Genomic DNA, 16890 nt, shown 5'->3' on the forward strand with positions numbered 1-16890 from the left:
TTCCTTGTTCCGCTTCCTTATTCCGTACCACCAAATACCCAGTTTAATAACAGCCATTTTATGGTTTTGCATTAAGCACAAAATAAGCAACATACTTCCTAACCGACATCCAACGCAAAAATAAGCCCTGAGAAGCATTCTCCTAATAATAAAAATCAGTGCCATCATGCATCACAACCAGTCACGTCATGATAAGGTTTCCAAAACGTGAATCATTAAATACTCAGATTACCGCAATTGAAACAACAACTTGGCGATAATCCAAGGGGTACCCCAAAATATAGACTATTCAAACTTTCATTTTTAACTTTCGTGTGTTTTTATTAATTATTAAGTAGTAGTTTTCTGATATTTTTATATATGATGTTAATATGTATACTTTTTCCCTTTACAGGGAGATTATTGAAACTATGGTACAGTCTTATTCAAAAATATTTTCTAACTTGAAACCTGTGTTTGACGGCCGAAAAAATATGTACACAAGAGATGACATTCCAATTGGGAATGATAAAGTAATTAGTATTTAAAATATTAGTGAATGTATGTTTTTATTTTCAAAATGTCTTGAACTATATGCTAGTTAACATATCATTGAAATACCCAATTGAATATATATATATATATATTTTAAGATGGAACTAGAAGTAACGTTACCTGGTGAAGGAAAGGACCGTGTTTTTAGGGTTGCTATAAAGTGGTTAGCAAAAGTTAGTTTATATGCTCTGGAAGAAGCTCTTGAAGGAAGGTCACGTACAATACCATTAGATGTAATACAGGCTTTGGATGTGGTCATGAGGCATCTCCCAAGCATGACGTAAGTAACTGTTTCTTTGAAAAGAAATTGTACACATGTTACAGAGGTTTAACAGCGATGGCTATATTACTTTTTTAAGTGAATTCAAAGTACTTCAATGATTAAAGTAATTGCTTTTAGCACTAAAATGCTTTATTATGTATATTCAGTTAGAGCAGGTATGCTCAGATAAATTTGTGAGTTCCATGCACCTCTTTGGCTCATTAAATATGCCTTGCATTGTAATGAACAGTACTTTATTTATGCAGTATAATCAGTGAATTGAAGCATTGATTGCTGTAATGTATCGCATGCTTTTATTAGTCAGTAATTTTAACCTTTTAAGTTATATAATATTTTCAAAATATGCAGCTTGTGCTAATTTTCAAAAAGTCTATTTTCTTTCTGTGACTTAATGCATGGTGCTACTTTTAAGTAGGACCAGCAAAAGGAGTAGAATGAAGGGCAAATACATTGAGAATACATAGCAAACAGTGGATTATGTTTGTAATTTTTGTTATGTAAAACAAAATCTGATAATCTAGACTTAGTTAAGACTATAAATTAGTGTAATCTTTGTATTTTGGTCCTGTTACGGAAACTAAATATGGTTTTTTTATTTCCGAACCTTGGTAAAAGTTTAGAATAAATTTAGCTTCTCAACTGCAATTTTATCTCCAGTTTATTCTGTTACAGTGGACTTATGTGAATTTTTTCTAAAAAGGTATGTAGGAATTTAAGATTAACTGCAAATTGCTGGCTTAATTTTTCTGATTACTATGTTCATATACCAGTGTGCTTTCTTTCAATTTACTCTGAGTTACGTTTAGCAAGAAAAAAGAAAAAAACAGTTTCCTGCTTCTGATGGAAAAAAATATTGTAAATAAAAAAACAAAAAAGCTTAGTTTTGTATCAGGGATGGGTAGGGGGCTCATTACATTGTAGAAAAGTTTAAAGTTTATGTATCGTAAGTATACTTCTTAAATATAGAATACAGCCAATAATTTTTTTAGTAAATAAATATGCACAGTACTAATTCATGTACTCAAGGTATTTTTGGAGGTTCACAAACTATTTTGCTGTGACATCGTCAACTATTTTCTATTGACCATCTTAAAATTCTCGGGAAAGTTATTTTCTAAACACCACTTAAGAATTCTTGGGAAAACTGAAAATGATCTGTAATCACATGTTGTTGTCAAGTTGTTGCCTTTCATGGTGGTTCGAAGGAGAACATTGCTTAGTTCCTGAGAAAAACTAGAATGAGGGACTCCTTTGTTTAAAATTCCCACACATCTGTTTATGTGTGTATTGTTAGGCATTGACTGCCTATCATCAAATACCTAGATCCAGGTGACTGGCAGATTGCATTCTAAGTTGGACCCTGAGAATTATCATGGAAATTTTTCCAAGCCTGTCAACATTATACCTGCAAAAACCAGTTGCTCTTGGGAATTGAGAGACGCTCTGCAAATTTCGGGCACATGTGAATTCAGGAATTCTTCCTTATATGCCCAGAAAATCTTGAACAAAAACAGGGAACTAACCTCCAGAAAAGGGAGTTAGTGTTAGTGAAAAAAAGAGAGAAAACCTTCTCTCATGTTTTTAACTCTGTCAGTATCAAAAAAGTATTTTTTCCTGTTTGTTCTGTCTAGAGCATTCTTATCTCCCTGCTGCAGAGAGATTCAGTAACCGGTAGCTGGATATTCTGCTACCTGATTTCAGAACAACCAGCTGTGACCAGCAGGGCTGTGGAGTCAGGTAGATTTTTGGGTAAAAGGAGTCTGAGTTGGAGTCTCTAAAAAACACATCGACTCAGACTCCAGTTTTGTAGGACAATTTGAATTCCAAATGAAATTAAAGTGAATTGAAAAAAATTAATGACAAACTGAGTTAATATTCTTATTTATGAACTATATACATTAATACATAGTTATTTTCTGTTTTATTGACGTATTAGTAAATAAATATAAGGGAGCAGGATGGATGTGATATTTGCCATTATTGATTAAACTAATTCATTTAGTTACTAATCTCATTGGTGAATTGAGGTAAGCAGCAAGAACTCCCAAAATTGATGCCATTCTTAGGAAGCGAGCAGGAAAAGGAGCAACACAGTGGAGAAGTACATATTTGATGATATAGTTGTTGTTAGGATTAAGAACTTTTTCAGAACATGTAAATAACTCTAATATTTCATTAACAGAAAGACAGTGGAATGATCTTGCAGAACTGGAAATCCTTCTTTCAACACCATATATAGCCACAAAAAAAGCTACAATCTGAAGAATTAACAGGAGACGAGAATGTTAGAAGATGTAGATAACTTTAATGTTTCACTAACAAAAAGATTGTGGAATGATCTTGCAGCATTGGAAACTCTTCTTTCTGTACCATATATAGCCACCAAAAAGCTACAATCTGAAGAATTAACAAGAGGCAAGACTGAAAGAATACAATGTTTGTTCTTTCTGAAATGGAGGTTTATTGCAGAAGGAATCTCGCTAGACAAAAAGATAGCGCTGCGTTCAATATATGTAGATCCAAAACGCCGAATTTTGTTGGATGACAAACAAATTAAAAAGGCAAAGAAAGCCATCTATGAATATTCATTAAGAATGAAATTATTCTCAGAACAATGGAGTATTCAAATCAGGACAGTCAAACTGCAGATATTGCAACTGAGTCTCTATCATCATCTTCCACTGAAGAATTAGATTTTGAGAAATATTTGGATAATATTGAAAAGGCTAAGGCAAAGTGAATGAAAATAAAGAACCAATAGCCTTATCCTTTAAAAATGAAAAAATACAAACAACATTTATACACAGTCTTTGAAGAAATATATAAATATGATTGCTCTTGCTAGACATCTCTTTTAGAACTTACAAAAATCTATCCTGAAAAGTTAAAGGAAGTAGCCGTAACAGTAACAGCTGTTCTTCCTATTCAAGTTAGTGTGAAAAGACTCCTCTCAATTCTGAAGTTTATCAAATCGGATCTATGGTCCTCTAACAAAGAAGATCTTTCCGAAGTTTTACTGTTTCTTAGAAATTAGTAATGCCAGTTTATCCATTTCATAATAAATGCTAATTAATATAAAAAAATTACCATGTATCAGTTTTTATCTGTAGCATCTACTACTACTTTTATATTAAAAAAATAATCTGTACCCATGTTTATATGTTTACATATATATGAAGGAGTCAGAGTCATTAAAATTCCAGGAGTCGGTCATTTTCCCTATCGACTCCACAACCCTGGTGACCAGGAGAGGCAACAAAGCCTTACTAGGACCAAGAGCTTCACTAGGAAATCCTCTGAGAACTTTAATGTTGTACTAATTAACAAGAAATTTGCAGACTTTGTGCATCTGTTTTCTTTGTTTTATCCTCCCTTTTTTTTCCTTCTACAAGAAACAGTGAATATTGTCTTGTAAATTATTTGCATGTAGAATTTGAAGTAAATCAAATATGCTACCTTTTGTTTTGTGCCAACTCACTACACTACTTTTAAAATGATGTAAATGTATGTTTACATCATTTTAAAAGTAGTGTAATCATTTTCTTTGCCATATTATTAGCTATTCAGTATAGTTACTGATTTTTTCATATATATATGACTTTTGAAAGAAGTAATTTATACATATTAATTCCATATGTATTAATATTTTAGTCTATATTAGAAGTTAATTCTTTTTTAGGTATACACCAGTTGGGAGGTCATTTTTTTCATCTCCTGATGGCTATAATCACCCATTAGGAGGAGGCCGAGAAGTTTGGTTTGGATTTCATCAGAGTGTTAGGCCTAGTCAGTGGAAAATGATGCTCAATATTGATGGTAAAATTTATTAAATGATTTATACTAGAACTTTCTGAATGCAAGTTTTCTGTTTTGCACTACAAATGTAGAATTATCAATATTCCCTTCCCTCTACAAACTGTATTTCAAATTTGTTTTTATTTATATTAATATTATCATCCCCATCTTGAAGCCATAACTCTGAATCTGCAAAATCATTTCGTTCAAAAAGTGTGTTTAAATATTAGCACTGACTCAGGGTTAAAAAAACTTAATTACGACTTTTACAGAGTAATGTATACTTGTAGAAGATGCTTCTTTTATTTAGGGTAAAATGTTAAAAGATCATATAAAATTAATGTGAGTGAAAAGCAGATTTGTGTGGAGCCAGTAATATAAACTGACTATATTTTGTACTTCATAAATTTTCTTAGAAATGTTTTCAAAGCATTGTGAAATATTTTTTTTATTTAAATTTTATGTATGTTTCAATATGCAAACTGTTGATTATAAAAATAGTCATTTGAGTTTTCAATAAATAAATAAATAAAATGGATCCTTAGCCCAAAGCTTACATACCAGGTGTTTCCCGTTGAATGGGGCGAAAAGGATAACAGTACAAATTCTGTAATTGATTTATTAGCCAAAATATATTAATTCTGAAACTGCAACTATACAGATTTTATCTGGCTACAGCGAAAAATCTTCTGGTTATGAAATTACCACTAGAGGCTCTGCTAATCAGAGTGGTGCCATCTATGTAGGAGAAAGCATACTGTGTTTTGGAAAACATCATTTATTGTAATTGAAGAGATTTTCATATCAAACTTGATACAGAACCACCACATCACTCAACATCGAACAGTGGGTGAAGCAGTTTCGGGACAGTGGCTGCTTGTGTAAGAAAACCAGCGCAGGGCGAACAGCAGCCAGAACTGAAGTGGTTGAAAAAATTTGGGATATTTTTTTATGAAGTCAGAAAAAATCAGTGTGTCGTGCGAGTTCTGAGCTCAATGTCTCTCAACCATGTGGCATGTGTTACGGAAAGGTCTAGAATTCGAATCATACGCCTTTCAGATATTGCAAGTGTTAAAACCTTCGTACAAACCATTGCATAAAACTTTCTGTGAGAGTTCCAAGGTAAGCTGGAAATAGATGGTTTCATGAACTGATTTGTGTTCACAGATAAAGCCACTTTTCAAGTTTCTGACACTGTTATGATTTTGGGCCATGGAAAACCTGCATTGTGTAGTGGAATGTGAGTGTGATTCTCTAAAGAATCTCACTACTATAGATTCACTGTACATTTCATTTATCTAAATAAAGTAATTACAGTGTTCTGATGCACACTTTCATTTTGTCCCATTTAATATGAAACACCCTGTATAATAATGATGATAAATTACTTTATTAAGACTGAAAGTTTATTTCCCTTTAATAACATTTTTGGTACAGTTACACATAACTTCCTTGCTAACTTGGTTTTCTTCCTAACAAACTTGGTTTCAGTTTCTAATTTAATTGTTTAATTGTTAGCAACTTTTTAAGAAACCTTTCATTAAAACTATTTTTTTTTTTTAAATCTTATTTTTTCAGTTATTTGGATAGGTGATGCACTTTTTATCAGGAATGGAAGAAATCGTAGGCTCAGCAATGTCATTAACCCATTTTATAACTTGATTTACTTTCAAAAGATATTTTATGAATGTAAATAACATGATTAATATGATATATTCATTGTATGTGTACATATCTAGTGTAAAAAATAGGCTTCCTGGTTTTTGTGTTGCTAATCTAAAATATTTAATTTTTAGTATCTGCTACAGCTTTTTACAAAGCACAACCAGTAACAGATTTTCTGTGCGAAGTGTTAGATATTAGAGATATCAATGAACAGAAAAAACCCTTAACAGACTCTCAACGTGTAAAATTCACCAAAGAAATTAAAGGATTAAAAATAGAAATAACTCATTGTGGTGCTATGAGGAGAAAATACAGAGTGTGCAATGTAACTCGCAGACCTGCTCAGCTTCAATCGTAAGTATTTTAATCTTAAAAATTTTATTTCTAAGAGAAAGTTTTAATTCATATGTTATTCGTACCTGATATTTAATTCAGCATTATAAAGAACTTAGCAGTATTAAAATAGTAGTTAATTTTGGCTGCCATATGAAAAAAAAAATTAATTTGTTATTTAAAGTATGAAAACATTCTTTATAATGATTTGTTATGTAGGAAAATTAAGATATTTATTCATTGAATAACTACAGGAATTATTTTCTTTTAATGTAAACATGTTTCTGTTTTCTGTAGCTGTGTACATAAACAATAAACATCTTATGATTAATTTTTTTAAATATTTTATTATTCTTTTTAAATTAATTTATGAAAAATAAGAGAAAAACATGCACTGCTGTTTAGAAAAGAAATACATCTCTTTAAAGAAGATTTTTCCGCTAATTATCCTCCTCCCCAAAGTATTCAGGAGGCAAAAAATTATGTCTCCAAAATAGTTATGTGGCAACTCAAATTTGATTAAATACATATTTAGAGAATTTTTTATATGTAATCTTGCTTTGCTTTTGATTGTAACATTGACCTACCTGCAAAGGAGTTCAGAAATTTTTTAAATAAATATGTAATTTGTGCATACTATTCCAAGATGCACTCTGAAATATTTTAAAAAAAACTATACTGTTGTGATCCAAGCTGTTACGTCTTGATATGGATTATGAAAATGCTTTCAGAAAGCAGGTGCTGTCTGTTGTCACAGTCACACTACTATATGAGTAAAATACTGTCACACAGGATAAAATAAAATTTGACAAACCTATAAATTTTTGCATTATTGGTATATCTGTCAGTGTTTATTTATTGATATTTGGGATGCAGTAAATTGATAATAAAGCAAGTAATGAATCATGTTGTGAATGATAATTTTGGTCTAAAAATTGTCAAAAGAACTTGTAAGGCGTGGAATTATAAGGAAATAGAATTCCATATGGGGTGGGAATAGAACACTGAATGCTTTTGAAAAATTTATAAAGAATCGGGAGCAGAAAAATCCTTGAAATAAACATGAAAATAAAGTATGTATAACATATTATAAAATGTCTTCCTTTCAGATTTCCTCTTCAACTGGAGAATGGCCAGACTGTTGAGTGTACAGTAGCAAAATATTTCTTAGACAAATATAAAATGAAATTAAGGTAAGCAAGATACAGAGTTTTAGTTCTAGAAGTTAAAAAATAGTTTGTTTTCCAAAAACTGAAGCCAATCTTTTAAAATAAACCGTGTTTAATTAAAATGTTTTATAAAGTTTTTATTCATGTTTAAAAAATTATTATTAAGATTTGATATTGGGAATTTGAAATGTATAACAGTTATGTGCAGTTCCTTGTGGGGTGATATAGAAAATATTTTACATGATATAGTTCTTATTTACAGGGCAATAATGAAATATCTTGCATTTACTAATTGAAATACAGTGATAGATAATTTTATTACTTTTTATTTAGGTATCCACATTTTCCTTGTTTACAAGTTGGACAAGAGCATAAGCATACATACCTTCCATTGGAGGTAAAGTTGTTTAAATCTTTCCCTTTGCTTGTTTCACCTTTTTCTGTAAATGTAGTTTCTTATTTGAAGAGTTCTATAAATCTTGTTTTCTATAATTTTATTTTCAATTATTGCATCAAATATCATTAAAGAAATGTGGCTAAAGGACCAAAATTAACAGAAGTATATTTTGCATACTTGAAAATACGAGGCGTGTTCGGAAACTAAATACAGTTTTGAAAAAAAAAAATAGTAAAACAATTTTTTCGAATCCAGTTTTATTTTTACATGAAAATACATGTCTTAAACTATTTTTCAACATAGTGTCCGGCAATGATCAAACACTTGTCATAGCGGTTTTTGTATACCATCGTCAAAGAAACTTCCCGGCAGTTTCGATAACCACGACTCCACAGCATTTTTCGTGTCATCGTCAGATCCAAAGCACTTGCCACCAAGCTCGCGCTTCATGTGCAGGAACAAGTGATAGTCGGACGGCTCCAAGTCCGGGCTGTACAGCAGGTGATCGAACTGCTCCCAATGAAACTGTCGAATTAACGATTGAGTGACTCCAGCAGTATGGGGCCGAGCATTGTCATGGAGCAACACAATTCCTTTACTGAGCATTCCTCTTCGTTTGTTTTGAATGGCACGCCTTAGTTTTGTTAGTTTCACAATATCGTGCTGCATTAATGGTTTCACCTCTGGGAAGAAATTCAGTAAGCAAAACGCCTTTCCTATCCCAGAAGACAGTGCACATGATTTTTTGTGATGACATTTGAACTTTTGTTTTTTTGAGAATGAGTGTGTCTCCACTCCGTCGATTGTTGTTTTGATTCTGGTGTGAAATGACACACCCAAGTTTCATCACCTGTCATAATTTGGTTTAAAAAGTTTTCTCCCTCATCACTGTACAGCGTGAGAAATATCAGGGCACTACCAAGTCGCTTTGTTTTGTGAACATTAGTGAGTATTTTTGGAACCCATCGGAAACACAGTTTGCGATAATTCAAGCAGTCAGACACAATTTTGAACAAAACAGTACGTGAAATTTGTGGAAATGCCTCTGAAAGAGTTGTCGTTGTGAAGCGTCTGTTCTCATGAATTGCTTCATCAACTTTCCTTACCAAATCATCGGTGACAACAGAAAGGCGACCACTCTGAGCTTCGGCGTGGACATTTGTTCGACTTCTGTCACTTGATGATAAATTTTGGCCGCTTTAACATTCCTCGCGTCCAAAAATTTAATCACGGCACGAATCTCTCAGTCAGCGGGAGAACTAATTGTCTTAAACATTTTGAATGTGCACAGCAAACTGAAAACACAACATAGAGCAACCAAAATGGCGACAATTGAAAGTCAGTGAACAAGAAAGACTAGTGCGCATGCGCGGGACGCCTACCACAGCGCTTCGACGGCGCTAGAATGAAACGATACTTAGTTTCCGAATACGCTACGTAGTACGAATAATGATAAATTTGTTTTAAATTACATTTTTATTTTAGTTTATTTTAATTGTTCTTTTCACTATTAACTTTATAGTAATTTCTCTTAGTATCTTCTAATGTTGTTTATTTTTGGTACATGATTTAAACTTTATTTTGTTAATAAATTTTATCTCTCACTCTCACTCTATTAGGTTTGCAATATTGTTGCTGGCCAAAGGTGTATAAAAAAATTGACTGACATGCAGACATCCACTATGATTAAGGTAATTAAATTTTATTATTTTTTAGTTATTTATAATATTTGTTATAATGATTTAAAGTAATATTAAGAGCAATGTAAATGTGTTAAAGTAAGGCTTTAATTTTAATATTATCAAATATATTAGGTATAGTCATTCCGAAAGCAGTTTTTGGAGGATTAGACTGTAGGATAATAAACACACACATCGGTACACCATCAGCTAGAATTTTTATTAATCTGATTTAATGTTTTTTGTTTCATTTTTACCCTCTCAATATTACCCTAGGGAGTTTAAATATATTTTTCTTTAATCTAATAAGCATGCTACAACTGATTTGTAATGTAAAATGTAAATCTCAAGAAACAATTTGACTCCTGTGAGTTTTTTATTGTTTTGAAATTTATTCCATCTTTTCAAATGCTATTGCTAATTTATCTTAATTTATTTGTAAAATTTCTGTTCGTTAGTATTTAACATAATGATTTTTAAATTTAATTAGTTTTTCTAAAAATGACCAAGTTTATTTTATCAATATGAGACTTCAGTTTCTGATCCATAGATAGCTTTATGATACTCATGAAACTACTTATACATTGTTTCAAATTAGAGTATTTCTTATAATTGCACATTTCATAAAATTTCATAAACTTAAAATTATTTCTTGTACTGCAACCATCCTATAAAGATAGGATTGATGAATGTACATATTGATTTAATTTATATTTACATTTACCTTTTTTTAAGATTAATTTTGCATATCTGTGAATTTAGAAGTAGTCTTTTTCTTTTACATTTCTCGATTCACCAACCCCCTCTGATGGAGATGTAGAATCTGTTTGCCTTTAATAATTTTTGTATGAATTTTAGTTTGAACGGTATTGGTTTGTCTGGGGATTTTAGTTCTATGGAAATTCTTTAAAAATGACAGGCTACAAAATTTATCCCCCCCCCCCCGAAAAAAAAGAAAAAAAGAAAAATTATATATATATATAAATGGTACTTTGTTATTATCGCAACCACCTTGGTGCAGTTTGGCAATTTTTTTAAAAGGAATAATAAAAATGGTAATTTCAAATAGAATAAAGTTATTTATTTTATATTGTACATGTTATTAAATACATATTTTAATTTTAGTTCAGTATTTTTCCCAGAAAACAAATTATAAAACTACTTACAAATGGTATATCCTGCATGTAATCAGTGCAGTCTACCTCAGTGTTACCGGCCATTTTTAACTCTTCTAAGCAACACTTGCTCATTCTGTACTCCAGCAGTATATAAATCTGACTGTTATAGTACATGGCAGACAACTATTTTTGAACCAATTACTGCTTTGAATGCCGATGTTTTTCATACACTTTTTCATGTTGCATTTCAAAAGTACAACATCATGAAATGCAAATCTGAGCATTTCTGCTTTTGTGGCAAAATACTATATTCCTGCACAGAGGTTTCTTTGTTTGCAGGCAAATTCCATGAGCGTACGTTTCAAAATTCAGCTGAATACCAAAAATATCACAGTTTGCATGTTAAGTTTTTAATACAACAAAAAAATCATGCACAAAATTGGCAATGTTGCTTATTCAAACTTGTAGTTATCGTTATGGTTATTTGAAGATTTGTTACGTGCATGATTGCCGCAGTTTAGCCACTTTTACCAAGGTGTTTATGATAATACCAAAGTACCCCCCCCCCCCAAAGAAAATGCAGGCCAAGGGAAAGCATGCAAAACGAAACCAACGTGTTTATCCAATAATTGGCGAAATGGCTGTGACATCATTACGTGCTAAGTAGGTGGTTTTGTTAGTTTTGAAGAGTAGCTATTCCTAGATCAACAAATTCAAACCCTTACTTTTTCAATTAAGCACACTGTAGTGAAAAGCTTGTTTACTTGCGAGTCTGGTTCAGTTATATTGAGAAAACTTAGCATGTGCTGCAAGTTGTAATTAATTTTTTCCCCAGACAGTTTTTGAATTATATGCTGCCTTAGTATAATAGGATAAAAATTCGTATTCTACGGAAATTCCATGCATTAAAGCATCTAAAGTTTCTGTAAATGATGCATTTTTCGCTAGAATAAAGATTTTTCAGTTGTGTACAGTATAAAATGTAATTGTAAACAACATGTATTTTCTCATGTAGCCAGAATGAAAGCCAGAAAGAAAGAAAAAAAAAAAATCAGATATCATTTAGACAAAATTTAGATATGAATCCATTCTCATTAAAAGGTAAACATGCAGGCAAAACTTAAATGTACAGGGTGCCCACTAAAGTCCGATAGCACCTGCTTAACTGACAAACGGCTGCAGCTGTAATCATAAAAGTTTTTGTCTAGGTGTAGTAAAGAGGCTGTGTACTACTAGATCAGAGCACTTACAGTGACACCTGGTGAAAAACAGCGGAGTTAGCTTTCCTATCTTGAAAACAATGTGAGATAAGAACAAAATGTGAATTACAAAGTTGTAGAGCATCATCGGTTTAGTACGAAACACCTCATGGACATGAATGTTAAAAACAGAATGTTTTAAATGCGCATATGTTTGTTCGTGCGTGATTTCGTATACTGTGACATGGCGAAATGGTCTTAAAAAAAGGGGGGAAACGAGTAGTAATCACAAACTACCTTTATTTTCAATGTTCAAACTTCTCTCTGTTAGCTGAAATGGACATCTGAACTCATGTTGCACGCATTGGAGCATTGCGTAAGCATCTGTAGTGCGCTGTCGAAGGTCCTGCAGTGTTTGTGGAGTGGTTGCATACACTTGCTGTTTGAGGTATCCTCACAGGAAAAAGTCCATTGGAGTTAAGTCAGGTGAACATGAAGGCCACTCTTCGAAAACACCCTACCTAATTATTTGTTTTTGGAACTCCTCCATCAGCTAATGCTTTGCTTGTGATGGCTTGTGCATACGTTGTAATTGATTATGCAAATTATATATTTATTTCCTGTTTTTGTTGTTAGGCTACTGCACGTTCAGCTCCAGATAGAGAAAGGGAAATTAATAACCTTGTAAGCAATACCGGTCTCACATCTGCTTCAAACCAAGTAAGTAGCACATATTTTTGTTATTTAGTAATGCAAAAATATTTTAGATTTTAATATACTATTTTAATATTTATAATTTAATATTTATACATTTTTTCTTGATGTTTCTTTCTTCCCCAGGAATTTGCACTTATCTCTTGTTATTTTTTAAAAATGTAAATTGCGTTTCATTATTTCCTTTAATATATTTCAAACATTGAGTGATTGTACCTTCAAATTTGAGAGCTAATTCGTGAATTTCAAATGTAACCAAAGCTCAGTTTAGTAATTATTAAAGGATTAACCAAAATTATTGATAAAGCAAGAACATGCCATAGCTAATTTTATATAAGATATCCGTTACAAAATGCTAATTATTTATATTTTAATTATTTAGCTTATTTATATTTTATATACATATGTGATGAAAGTTGTATTTTTAAAAGTTATTAATGCAGCTTTACCAGATGCATTAATACAGTTTTGCTATAAATTGGTGATCTCAAACTGTTGCCCCACAAATACATTTCCCGTATTAGTATTATTATGACATGAATTTGAAGAAAGTTTTAAGATTTTAATAGAGTCCAATTTTACATTACTTTCAGTATAATAAAGAAATGAATGTGAGTAAATGTTCCTGAAAATCTACAAATGCAGCTAATTAATTTACACTGTGATATAAATCTTAATCAAATATTTGAAGACACATATTTAATTAACTTTACTTGATTACTTGTCAAAAGTAAATATGCTTAGCTACAAATTTTTGATATAAGAATAATCACTTTGTTTGAAAGTTCATTTGTATTTGAACAGTCTTCTTTTACCACAGTTAAAAATTAAGAAGTCTAAAAAAGAAGACTCACCTGTGAACATCCACAATTTGTGATTAAGATAGTTTCTAGCAGTTTTTATTTGATAGTTTTAAATTTAGCGAGACGGAAATGCCTTGAGGTTAACTGAAGTTGTAACTGAAAGTTGTGGTAAGAAGTAAAGAAGCTATAATTATTTACATACAAATATACAAGTATATAATTTTTTATATGCATAAAAAATTGTTTGTCATAAATCATTCTCAAATTGTGTTCCGTTTGGAAAACTTTCCTAATTTGTTTATTTTTTGTGTAAGATGACAGCAAGTTATTTACGGGTATTTTTCCAACACATTAGAATTTTTTAAAATAAATGTTGGTCTGAAATTTTTATATTTAGCTGTTAATATGTTTGAATACAAAATGTAACTATCAAAATTTTCTTGCAGATGCTAACCTTAAAAGTACAATTAAAAAAAAAAATTGGGGGGGGGGAAGAGAATTTGAGCTACCACCTACATGCATTCAGCCCATATGCAATTTGTGTTTGTGATCACTGCTTTAAACCATTGCTGTGTATTCATCTTAACAGTGTAGGAAATACTGTAGAAAAAATGTTGTTCACGTTGACTGTCAAGGATTGTTTGCAAACAAGAAAAGACCTATTGTTAGAAGCGTACGAAAAAAAAAAAAAAAAAAAAAAAAGTTGAATTTTCAGTGTAGAGAAAAAAGGAAGGCTTTTCATTTTCTGCTTAAACATAAAAATTATTCCACCTCCTTGGAACAATTAGCTGTTTTCACAAATGAATGAACTTTTTTTTCTCATGTGCAGTAGTCTGCATTGGATTGTTATCAATGGGCAAACAGTATTATTCTACATGTAAAATGTAGTTAGCAGAGGTACTCTTATATCTGCATCTTCTAATAATATCTTTGCTTTTGAAATCTGGTGATTTCCATCCTTTCTGTGCCAAATTGTGAAGTGCAATTTATGCAGTTTGTTTCAATTCAAATCTTGAAACATCATTGTATCAGCTTCCAACTCATTTTTGGAAGTGTAAATCTTGCTTTATGAAAACAGTGCTTAATCTATTATATTTGAATGTATCTAATCGTACTTTCCTCAAAATTCTTTAGCCTCTTGCGTATGTATTTAAATAATAATAGTTTTATTGAGAAAATCCTTTGTAAAATTTCAACACTGGATTTATGCATTGAAATGTTAAATTTACGATGCTGCTTATAATAGGCACCATTTCATGTGATCCGATTTGTCACTGACTATTTTGATGGCATTAATGAGCGTGAAAAATACCTCTGATATCACTGAAATTTAATTAATATAAATATAACTAGAAAAATATAAATACTTTCACAACATTTTAGTGAGGAAAACATCAGAATATTTTGTCTGCTTATTGTTTGTCTGTTACTGTTAAGTTCTTTTATGAATTGTTCATAATGTTTCTTGAAATTATTTAATCAATGCTGTACTCCTATTCATAATAGTCATGGTATCCTTCATGTCAGCATTTGTATAAAATTTACCGATTTTGTCATTTTCATCAGGAAGTTTATCATATTATGTGTTTGGATTTGTTACAGAAAACGAGTGGCAAGTATTTTATTATTGAGGCTCCAGTTTGAGTGTTTTCATCAGTGTCCACTCAAATGTTAAATTTTTCACAGCTCATGTTTAGTTGCAGACAACATTTTTTAGATCTTCAGTTTCTTCTATTTCATCAATTATTAAGGGGTTGACATGCTGAAAGCTGTTCTTTGTCTTTTCTGAGACACAGTACCAAGACATGTTAGGGAAATGCAGCAGATGAAGAAGGCTAGTTCTCCTTGTTCATTTATTTTCAATAACAAGTCATGTTTTTAAAGTAAATACCATTAAGAAATAGCAATAAAAATAGAATTTTCTTTCCAGCTATGAAAGCCTGTATCTCAGTCTGTTTTTCAACATAATTTCCACCAATGTTAAGGCACTTATCGTATCATACAACCAGTTTTTATGTCCCCTCTTCACAGAAGGCTTCTGCCTGATTTGACATATACTGCAACACTATTGTTTTGACCTCATCGTCGTTGGGGGGGGGGAGACCACACAGATGTTTTTTTCAAATGGCAGGAACATATTGGGACTGTACAGTGAGTGATCCTGTTGTTGCTAGCAAAATGATGCTATGAGATCTTGAATTTGTTCAAACATGTTTGGACGAGCATTATCATTATGAACCAAAAAATCTCCCCTTTTCAGTCTGCCACTGCCATCTTTAAAAGCCATTTCCGTACCATTCCATCACTCATAATGTTTCTCCGTACAATTCTAATCTAACAATGAATTTCAATCAGTTTCATGACTTATGTATTAAGAAATTGAATCACTGATTGCATTTTACAGTTTGCGGGATTTTCTGTCTTCAGATTCATTTTAAATGCTCAAAAACAAATGTTAACACGGTATAGTTTTTATCGGCATTGTGTGTTCAGGATAATATTATAGAATGGCCCATTCATTTCACAACAATGTAAGTTCCTGGAAAAATAAATCAACATCTTTTCCTTCACCGGCAATGCATTTGTAAACAATGTTTTCTCTTTTCTTCTTATCAGCTAAACTAGCCATATGTTACTACAAAAACATTTTTCTAAATTTGGCTAATTTTTGAGTTTTCTGCTGCATAAATGAACCTTTGAATGCCATATATTTTTGCTTTTTCAGTAGTAAGATCCCCATTGTGCATCCATCTTATGTTTTCATTTCAATTTTCCTTTGATTTGCAAATATCTTTCATGATTTTTGATAGTCTTGCATAATGGTAGTTGAGAAATATTTAATATAAGAGCAATATTCTTCTGACTTAGTTCTGGAAGTTGGTTATGGTAGTTTAACAAGTTGATTAGGATATGGTTTCAATTAAGCTAGGACAAATCTGATGGACATGTTTTGTAAGAGTAACATATATATGTACGCACATTAATTTATGTAGGTATATCTGAAAACTGAATTTTTGCAGTTTTAGCAGTAGCGAGTGTTTACCTTGAAATTGTCAAAAAGGATTTTTTTTTTTTTTTAAAAACTGAATACTTACTTTTTTTAAAATGAATTTTATTAGTATTTTTTCCATTTACTTAATATATCACAGTGTATCTTTTTAAGGAATTCAAATTTTTAAATTAAATATAATCTTTATAACT

General features: G+C 31.4%; 1 protein-coding gene across 4 annotated transcripts in view; it reads left to right on the plus strand.

The window, feature by feature from the left end:
• The window catches only part of AGO1 (protein argonaute-1), a 96699-nt gene that overhangs the window by 6044 nt on the left and 73765 nt on the right, over nt 1-16890 (plus strand). For all 4 annotated transcript variants that reach the window (XM_085815976.1, XM_085815978.1, XM_085815977.1 and 1 more), the window contains exons 3-10: nt 395-512; nt 633-814; nt 4497-4633; nt 6409-6631; nt 7720-7803; nt 8113-8176; nt 9796-9867; nt 12809-12892. In XM_085815976.1, coding sequence (XP_085672102.1) covers nt 395-512; nt 633-814; nt 4497-4633; nt 6409-6631; nt 7720-7803; nt 8113-8176; nt 9796-9867; nt 12809-12892 — 964 coding nt within the window. The remainder of the gene's footprint in view (nt 1-394; nt 513-632; nt 815-4496; nt 4634-6408; nt 6632-7719; nt 7804-8112; nt 8177-9795; nt 9868-12808; nt 12893-16890) is intronic.

Source organism: Stegodyphus dumicola, chromosome 4, assembly GCF_044657685.1.
Source record: "Stegodyphus dumicola isolate Sdum_Otavi_A_Nest chromosome 4, ASM4465768v1".
Taxonomy (NCBI): Eukaryota; Metazoa; Arthropoda; class Arachnida; order Araneae; family Eresidae; genus Stegodyphus; species Stegodyphus dumicola.